This window comes from Mus caroli, chromosome 8 (genome assembly GCF_900094665.2).
Source record: "Mus caroli chromosome 8, CAROLI_EIJ_v1.1, whole genome shotgun sequence".
Lineage (NCBI taxonomy): Eukaryota > Metazoa > Chordata > Mammalia > Rodentia > Muridae > Mus > Mus caroli.
In genome coordinates this window covers 39,794,165-39,804,554 of record NC_034577.1, presented here as the reverse complement: position 1 = coordinate 39,804,554, position 10,390 = coordinate 39,794,165, and the positions used below count along the sequence as shown (strand labels likewise).

Below are 10,390 nucleotides of genomic sequence, written 5' to 3'. Positions count from 1 at the left end.
AGCAATGTCCATTGTGCTATAGCATGGTAACAATTTCACAAGATGAATCAAGTCATGTGATTCAAAGAAAGCTGACCAGGAGTGCCATTCTAAACAAACTTTCCCAAAGAAGTGTCACATTTTCAAAACTACAACTCACTGCTAACTTCATTCTAACTAATAGTTTTGTAGGGTACATAGAATTTTTTATTCTAATTCTAAATATATGAACAAAACAGAATCAAAACTTGGTTCTCTTTAAATCTTTTATTTCTTCAGTAGGCCAAGCTAGTTCTTCATGCCTAAAATATGACAAACTAGGACATTTTTTAAAAAGATGGTTTAAAAGCTTCTTGCTAATTTTTATTCATGAAAATAAGCAACTCGGCCATTAGCAGTGAGCTCATTCGCTGTGATGTGTACAGACATTTACACACTAAGACTTTGGCATTATGACGATACAGGCTTTGCGTTGCTAACCAGGGCAAAGGTGCGTCTTCAGCTTTACTGTAATCTTAATACTTTGGAGTTGCTGCATTGGATCTGCAGGTGAGAAGCAGAACCTATCACAATCACCTTTCAAAACCGCGTAGCCCGTTTTTGATACTTGGGTTGAGCACAGCTGCATGCTGTTGCTTTACAAGCAAAGCACAGCATTACTGGAATAGCTGTGAGAGTGGGTTTGGATGGAGACTGAAAGAGGAGGGGAGGGTGAGGTAGTAGCTACTCCTTAAGAAGTCATTTTAATAGTCTGAAATCTTTCACAAAAACTTACTAGGAAAGGAGGTAACATTCAATAGAGATGAAAACGGTCCTCAGATCTGTCTGCGAGTCAGCAGACCTGCCCGCTGTCTAGCTACAGATGCGGATCTTCCCAGTATGTGTGCTCAGGATCAGCCAGCCAACCATGCAACAGTGCTAACCCTACAGATTTGTGTTGGTGAGGCTGAAGAGATTAATGTACTCATGACTGCTCCACTGCAAATGCCTCCAAATCCTACCTTACAGTACCTTGACTTACATCTGTGAGTGCTAAGTTTGTAATTGCTACCCATCTCTACAGTCGCCATAGACGCACCTATAACATCACATGCTAAGTGGTCTTCAAAAGATGCTTGTCCTTTCCTTGAAGTTGAGTCCTTTATCAGGAACACTCAGATAAGCTCCTTCCAAATAGTACAAACTAAGACGTAAGTTAGCATTCAAAATCAAATTCTAGCTTTAGCTATGAAACCTGGAGAAACCAAATAAAATGTATTCCTAGGCTAATGCCACTGTGAACGTAAAAGGTTTTATATATACACATTTATTTCCGCCACAAAAATCTGCTTTCAAGTGATTAATTCACTACTGGGTAAATGCCAAAATGCTGCATTTTAAATTTAAGTTGTTACAAAAACAGTAAAAGTGCAGTGTTAAAAACTAAGACAAAATAAGCCCTTTGTTTGTACAGCTAAGAGGCATAAAAAGCATGGATGAACCTTGTTCACGAGAACAGAGACAAGCTGCTGAAGAACGTTGCAGCCCTCCAAAAGCAGCGGGAAACCGGCAGTCAGGTGTGTTCCGACCCATTGTGTGTGTGTGTGTGTCTATGTTTGTGTGTGTGTGTTTGTGCATGTGTGGTCTGTGTGTGTGCTATATGTGCTCAGCATTGTTTTGGCCTCAGCATTTTCTCCCTTCGCTGCTCTATCTGCAACACTATCTATTAAAGGAAGACCAGCAATGTATGCCCTGGTGTTCGTTTGCTAAGTGCAGTCTGCCTCTCTGCTAAGGAAGATGGAGCAGATGTGGCACACATGTCACAGTGCTGGAGCACCGACACCAGACAGATCTCTCTGTAGCTAGGGAAAACTCATATTTTAAGAAAAATGTGTCATTGAATATGAAACTTACATATATCTACTAAAGACATGCTGACAAGACCAGCAATGAAAAGGTTATGACTATGAAATATCACACACTTTGCTCTATAAAAGAACAGCCTCTAGGTTGACAGGAAACTATTCTACTTTTCATAGTCAACTGTTTCACACCTATGTGTCACTAGCAATTCCATGAGGATAAGCAGACCTTCAAATGTGAGAATGGTAAGAATGGTGCTTCTAGGATTCAGCCAAACTAAAGCAAGGGAATTCCCTAGCATCGAGGCAATAGCTTTAATCAATGTGTGATTACTTACTTTCTTGTTTCTATTTGGTTTCTCTAGAGCATTCTTCCTTACTCTAAGCCTTCTATTACTACAATAAATATACAACGACAGCACACACAGTGACTAACAGTGTCATTTCCAACACAACTCTAGGCATGCGCTTCTGGTTCTTCAAGCTGGGAGTGTTGCTCACTGATCCAACAAATACTTGCTTTTGTTTATTATGCAAGTGATCTGGATACAAACCAGTCACAACTCACAAGACATGAGGCTGTTCAAGCCTACCTCTTGCCTCAGAAACCTTCAGAGTATTTTAGCAGACTGCATAAAACAACGAGACAGAAGCTTCTGAAGTGAACCCTACTATTCACAGTGTGAGGGGTGGATGGATAGTCAGACTCTTCAGAAGTGTCCTTGGTGAATCAAGAATTGCACCAGGACAAGCTCCTCACCTCCTCATCAAATCTAAGTCAGCTTCTCCATGGAAACAAATGTCAAAGCGTTTTCATAAGGAGTCTAACACTCACATAAGCAAGTGACGACTCGAGTTACAGACAACGTAAAGCAGACAGAAGCATAGGTGCTTAGGTTTACAAGGTAAGCTCCTTGTTTAGCGCTTACAATAACTGAAAATCACATAGATTAAGAACTATATAGTGAGTGTCTTGGCTTCAACACAGATTGTCACCACTGCTGCTTTGTCAGCACAACTGAGTTTCTATATTGAAGAAATAGTCACGTGTAACAAACCCCTTCTCTATTAAACAGACATACAGCTCCTATAAATACGCCAGCCACCGCATCAAACAATGATTTTACAGCAAGGTGTCTTTTGATAACAATTTGCACTGAACAACAATAAATTATACTCATTGTTGTATAAATTGTTGAAAAAAAGTATTACAGATGTTTGCAAATAGTTATAGTAGTACAGAAAAATACATTGTTAAAATAGGACGAACAGATGAACAATGTATATCATAAAAAAAGGTTTTACAACCAAGCAGTACGAACATTCGGGGGTTTCGGTCTTAGCAAAAAGCCACTGGATGTGTCCAACACTGATCGGTCCGTCTTACAGCTGAGAGCACTGGTCGCACTGGATGTCCTGGAAGCTCCCCCTAAGCACAGCACACACAGATACAACGTGGTCAGATATCTGAATCAAGTGCACAGGTCCTCAGCTGATAAAGTTCATTGCCTAATTCTAAGTCCAGCCTGGTTTTCCTTCCTCATGGCAGATGGGTCTAGTACTCTAATGAAATGATTCTCAATAGACCTGTGCTTTAAAAATCCCCTGTGGAGCTAAAGCCACTAAAGTGAGTCAAGGAAAACGTCTGGCATAAATGCCAGAACAAGACTCTATCTTAAGTCACTATAAATACCACATTTTAAAATGAGTAAGTGAGATGGCCAGTCAATAACTAAGTCACACGTCGATGATAAATTACAGCCCTACTAGAGCGTCCAATTTTCTTTAGTGAATGGCTTACAGTTTTAAGAAAAAGAGTATAGTTTAGAATCCATCAGCTTCTGTGACTGACGTTCTGTATGTTGTGTACCCTGACATTAAATTCCTACATCTCTAGGGTAGAGAAGTGGCTAAGTCTTTAAGCATCACACAGTAAGTATTAAAAAGAATTACATATTTAGTTTGTTAATTTCTTAAGGGTTACAAGGTATTAGCAAATGTCTACAATTGGCTAGAGAGAATGTTTCAGCCACATTCAAGTATCCTAGCATGTATATTTTAAACACACATCTTGAATCTAAAAGGCACTCCACTCCTGCAATATCTGAAGAAATACTGTTATTTTCACTCTTTTTATCCTTTGGTTTTCTCTCTACGCTACCATTACATTCTGTACAGACATGCACATGAAGTACAAAATTACATGAAATGCAAACATGTGTCAGTGAGAAATGAAATGCACTCTAAACGTTAGCAGTTTAAATTTCTACCATAAGAACATATATTATGCTTTTTAGTTTTAGAAAAGATAAAGGAGACAACAACCAAGTAAAAAAATAGCTTTTGATATTCTTACTCAGTGGGCTATAATGGCCAAGAGTAGATCTCACTCGTCGGACGGACGGTGAAGGATTGAGGTAACTCATATTCCGATGGTAGTCCATCAGCTGTTCGGAGCGTTTCATGCCAACTGTTGGCTTCACAGCTTCAAGTCGTTTCAATAAAGCCTTCATACAAAATATCAAAGTTAATACTAGGTACATACCAATGATTTCTAAAAGCTCAGAAGGTTCTACAACCAGAAATGCACTATGGGAAAACAGTGTAAGAAACATTTCTTACCTGGATTGAGGAAGAACCTATGCTCACTCTAACAATATTCTAACTATCTTCCCATATACCCACAGTAAATGTAATCTTCTGCCCTCAACAAGGAAACTTCACTTTGCAACTGAGGAGACCATTACAGAAAACCATAGCCATGCAGAAAGCAGAGCTGTGGAGTCCAGTCCTAACGGACACATCTACAAAACCATTCTAGGCTCAGGGAACATTGCTGAAGATGAATTGGAAAGGTTGTAAAGCCAGGAGAGGAGAAACTTTGCTGGGAGACTTTGTCTCCCATCAGTGTCAGAGCTATACACGTCACAACATGAGCCGAACAGCAACAATAATGAACATAGCAACATGGACAGGGAAAGCCCGTGAGGCCTTGCCTTACCCTACATAAAAGTGCAGGCAACTACGGGCGGCTGAGCGTGGGCAAAGCTTCTCCTCCTGGGAAGAGCACAACTGCTTATCCAATACAAATGCTCAGCCCTGAGAACATACATACACATAACAGTGTATGACTGAGCAGGTTATATTTAGGAATATGTATGAATATACACATATATGTAACAATAATGAAACAAGTGGCCATTCATTTGAAAGAGGAGGGTTATATGGATGGGTTTAAAAGGTCAAATGTGAAGGAGAAAATGATGTGAGTATATTATAATCACAAAAAAATTTAAAACTCAATAGTACACTTTCAGAGAAACTCAAATGGTTTCTCCTAACACATGCATTAACCACACCACTATGATTAAATGACTTCTACAATTTGGGTGTAAGTGTTTCCCTTAGAGGCTTGGTCCCCAGCATTTGGTCCTCAGCATTGGTCTCTGATCTCAGAAGGGACTAAACTACTGATGGATTAAAACTGAGAGGACTATTAGAAAGCAATGGAAACCGGGAGACTGGCTCTTCACGAATAAGCAGGTTGCTATGACCACGCCTTAAAAGGATCTGTCTTGTTCCTAGCCTCTTCTGTCTCTCTGCCTCCTCACCATCATGAGATAATCAACTTCCTTCTACCGAACCCTCCTACTAATAGGTTTCTGCCTTGCCGCAAGTTCAAATGCAGCGGAGCTAGTCATAAGCTGAATCCTGGAACCAAAACAAACCTCTCAGCTCCTAAACTGTTAATCTCAGATATTGTTACAGCAGCCAAAAGGTAACTTGCATGCAGCTCAGAACAGATGTGACAGGTTAGTCTTTGAAAAGGGACGGTAAGTTGAAATATACTAAACTCGGCTTCCTCATCCGCAGGACATAAAGATGAGGTATATAATGCTAACAATCTGATGATAAACCCCTGGAACCACCACCAACTTAATAAAGTTAGGACAAATTCTCCCTGTGTGCTTTAGAGAGCAGTAGCTGCAGTCACAGCTCACATAGAATATAGAGGAAAGGTGGTCTCAAGCCCCACTCTCAATTCTACTGCCTAGTGCTTTTCTGTGCTTTTTCCTTTACATTCTTAAGATTCCAGGTAAAATTTTCTATGGAAAACAACTGTTTTAGCTGCTAAGAAGCTAGAAATCAGGTTACAAGGGAATAAAAACCTTTTAGAGGATATACAAACCAACAGAGCACAGCAGCAGTCACCAAGAGGGCATTTTCTTGAATACAATTAAGTCTAAGTATAAATATTCCTAAGTTTATTTTTAAATAGAATATATTATATATATTTTTTATAAATATAATTATATAAAGTATGTCACACTATAGACTATATTTCTAATATAATCTGTGCACACCTGGAGTGTATGTGTGTGCCATGTACTGAACAGTGCCCAGCGAGGCCAGCAGATGGTCAAGATCACTGCTGTGCTCTAGCAAGCCAGCCTCTCAGTTCCAGTCATTCTTTTTTCTTTCTTTCTTTTTTTTTAAAGGAATTATTTATTTATTTTATGTATACGAGTACATTGTAGCTGTCTTTATACATACCAGAAGAGGGCATTGGATCCTATAACATATGGTTGAGGGTCACCAAGGTCACTGGGATTTGAACTCAGGACCTCTGGAAGAGCAGTCAGTGCTCTTAACTGCTGAGCCATCTCTCCAGCCCCATTCATTCTTTCTTAACTCAAAGTTCAAAGACTTTTGATTTTCAGAAATCTTTGAGAAAGAAACCCTGAGGAAGACCAAATACCTCATGGAATTGATTCACAGATCTGCAGAGGCAGGTGGATTTCTGAGTTCGAGGCCAACCTGGTCTACAAAGTGAGTTCCAGGACAGCCAGAGCTATACAGAGAAACCCTGTCTTGAAAAAACAAAACAAAACAAAACAAAAAAGATGCATTTTTTTTTTCTGGTGCAAACTTATTTTTATCTAAAGAGTATACTGATATGCAGTAAAACTCACATTAAAAAAAAAAATCAGCCTCAAGAGTACAAAAGACAAGTTTTCTTTATGGTAGAAACCCAAGCTTGGCGACAAACAAGGTGCAAAGCAAATGAAGTAGCCAGGCCTAGGAGAGCTCCAGAGCTGCCAGCCAGGGAGACAGATAGGTCCTCTGCTTTCCCTTTAAAAGCTGGAGCAGTGGATTACGTTAATGGGCTTTAATATATTAAACCAACCTTGCATTCCTGGAATGAAGCCGACTTGATCGTGGTGAATGATGGTTTTGATATATTCTTGGATTCGGTTTGTAAGAATTTTATTGAGTATTTTTGCATCGATATTCATAAGCAAGATTGGTCTGAAGTTCTCTTTTTTTGTTTGGGTCCTTGTATGGTTTAGGTATCAGAGTAATTGCAAGTGGATATTAGCCAAAAAACAAAACAAAACAAAACAAAACAAACAAACAAACAAACAAAAAAACGAACAAAAAAACCATACAGAATACACAAGATACAGTCCTCATAATTCAAAAGGCTCAACAAGCTGAAGTGCCCAAGTGAGGACGCCTCAGTCTCACTTGGGAGAGAGAAGAAAGCAATCATAAGTGGGGAGGGAGGGAGAGGCTTGGGAGGAAAAGTGGATGGGATGGGGGGACAGTGAGGGGAGAGGGGAAGCTGATCTGGTATTGGGTGAGGGAAAAGGACCAAAGGCTTGAGGGCCAGCATAAAGAATGGAAACAGGTGACCTCAGAGGTAGGAGGTTGGGGGGACCCTCCAGAATGCACCAGAGTCCTGGGAGGTGAGAGACTCTCAGGACTCAAGGGGTGGGTCCTTAGATGAAATGCCCTACAGTAGGGAGAGGGAACTTATAGAGCCCACCTCCAGCAGGAAGGCAGGACATTAAGTGAGGGATGGGATTACCATCCCATAGTCACAACTCTGACCCATAATTGTTCCTGTCTGAAAGAATTACAGGGATGGAAATGGAGAGGAGCCTGAGGAAAAGAAGGTCCAGCGACAGGCCCAAAGTGGGATCCAGCTCAAGGGGAGGCCCCAAGGCCTGACACTGAGGCTATGGAGTGCTCACAAAAAGGGACCTAGCATGACTGCCCTGCAAAAGACCCAACAAGCAGCTGAAAGAGTTAGATGCAGATATTTGCACCCAACCAATGGACAGAAGCAGCTGACGCCTGTGGTTGAATTAGGGAAGGCTGAAAGAATTTGAGGAGAAGGGTGACCCTATAGGAGGACCAGCAGTCTTAATTAATCTGGACCCCCGAGATCTTTCAAACACTGGACCACCAAACAGACAGCATACACCAGCTGATATGAGGGCCCAACACACATACAACAGAGGACTTCCAGGTCTATGTTCATTCAGAAATGATGCACCTAACCCTCAAGAGACTAGAGGCCCCAGGGAGTTTAGAGGTCAGATGGGGTGGAGGGTGGGGGCATCCATGTGGAAGATGGGGTGTGGTGGTGAGGAGGTGTAGGGTGTGGAGCAGTCGGATGGTGAGAGTGGAGGGGTGGGGAATGGAATATGGAGTATAAAAAATGAATTACAAATAAAATTAAAAAAAAAAAAGCTGGAGCAGCAGCCACTGCCTAGTGAAGTCTTAACAGCTAGAATGAGTTCTTGTTGAGCTCAGAGTTCCGCCTGACTGTAGTGTCTATCTGCACTCTTTCTAAAGTAACATACCATCTTTCTTTGTAGACAGAGAAGCTGTACAATGTAGGTGCCAAATTTTTCTAAAATGATAATCTCCCCTACCTGTAATTGCACAAAAAATCCTAGGCATCACATTTTCAATACATTTTACTGGGCAAAGATATTATTTGTGGATTTCTCTGATTATCTGAATAACTATTCATTAAACTATATGCAACAGAAATCTCGACAATTTCAATTAATCTGATAAAATTATATGTGCATGTGTATTTTTTCCTAGTAGGGGAACAATATTGGTCATATATATACCAACAGCTCAGGTCATTGTTCCATCCCGTAATACCTTTCAAAACCACAGCATCTAGGAAGCCCTTTAAGTCATCATGTTACTACTTTCCCTTCAGAGCTCAGCTTGCGTTTTTAAATGTTCTGACAGTCCCATGATTTCAATTCCTTGTCACTGATTTCTGTTTGTATTTTTGAGATAGGCTGTCCCTCCGTCGGTCAGCTGGCCTCACACTGGCCTTGAGCATGAATCCTGAGAGCTGGAGCAGAGGGATGTCAGTCCATCTGGAGGGGAGGGAACAAACTCATTGTCTGATTCTCATTTCTGAAGGAATAGGTAAGGCAATGAATGAACTGAGTGAGCACTACAGCAACACGTGATAAAGGAAGAAATAGGTACGGTTGCCAACATTCCCAGGGAAGGAGTTACAGAGACACAGTTCAGAGCAGAGACTGAAGGAATGATCATCCAGAGACTGTCCCACCTGGGGATCCATCCCATAAACAACCACCAAACCCAGACACTAGGCATATGCCAATAAGAGCTTGCTGACAGGAGCCTGATATAGCTGTCTCCTGAGAGGCTCTGCCAGTGCCTGACTAATACGGAAGCGGATGGTAGCAGCCGTCCATTGGATGCAGACACAGGGTCCCCAATGAAGGAACTAGAGAAAGTACCCAAGGAGCTGAAGGGTTTTATAGCCCCATAGGAGGAACAATATGAACTAACCAGTACCCCCAGAGCTCCCTTGGAATAAACCACCAATCAAAGAAAACACATGGTGGGACTCATGACTCTAGCTGCATATGTAACAGAGGATGGCCTAGTTGGCCATCAATAGGAGGAGAGGTCCTTGGTCCTGTAAAGGTTCTATGACCCAGTATAGGGGAACGCCAGGGCCAGAAAGTAGGAGGAGGGGGTTGGGGAGCAGTGGGAGGGGAAACTAGGAAAGGGGATAACATCTGAAATGTAAATAAAGAAAATATCTAATAAAAAAATAGGTACGGTTGAGAAAAGGGTTCATTGTCCACACTTAATGCCACGAGTTTAAATGTCATTGAGTCATTTACAGAACTATATATCTGGGTCTTGAGATATGTACACACAGAATCTTGCCCAAAGTAATATTTTGTTTCAGTTTCATAATGTTCTAAAATATTGATAGAAATTTTCATTTTGTTACGAATTATGAAAAAAAAAAAGTCTTACATGGTACACAGAAAATAAGCCAGGCAGTGGTGGCATACACCTTTAATCTCAGCCCTTCGGAGGCAGAGGCAGGTAGATTTCTGAGTTTGAGGGCAGCCTGGTCTACAGAGTGAGTTCCAGGACAGCCAGGGCTACATAGAAAAACCCTGTCTCAAAAAAAACAAAACAAAACAAAACAAAAACAAAAAAACAAAAAAAAACCAGAAAATATTAAAAATAAGGGGTAGTTCTTTGTAATTCTGTACATAGAAACAAAGCAAAAAGGCTTACGAAAGGATGGACCATCTAGTGATTGCCATATCCAGGGATCCATCCCATAATCAGCTTCCCAACGCTGACACCATTGCATACACTAGCAAGATTTTGCTGTAAGGACCCTGATATAGCTGTCTCTTGTGAGACTATGCCGGGGCCTAGCAAACACAGAAGTGGATGCTCACAGTCAGCTATTG

General features: G+C 41.0%; 1 protein-coding gene across 6 annotated transcripts in view; it reads right to left on the bottom strand.

The window, feature by feature from the left end:
* Positions 1-227: 227 nt before the first annotated feature.
* The window catches only part of Cfap97 (cilia and flagella associated protein 97), a 45,965-nt gene continuing 35,802 nt past the window's right edge, over positions 228-10,390 (bottom strand). For all 6 annotated transcript variants that reach the window (XM_021169443.2, XM_021169445.1, XM_021169440.2 and 3 more), the window contains 2 exons: positions 4,177-4,327; positions 228-3,249 (listed from right to left, as the gene is read on the bottom strand). In XM_021169443.2, the coding sequence (XP_021025102.1) occupies positions 3,122-3,249; positions 4,177-4,327 (279 nt within the window). In that variant the 3' untranslated portion in view covers positions 228-3,121. The remainder of the gene's footprint in view (positions 3,250-4,176; positions 4,328-10,390) is intronic.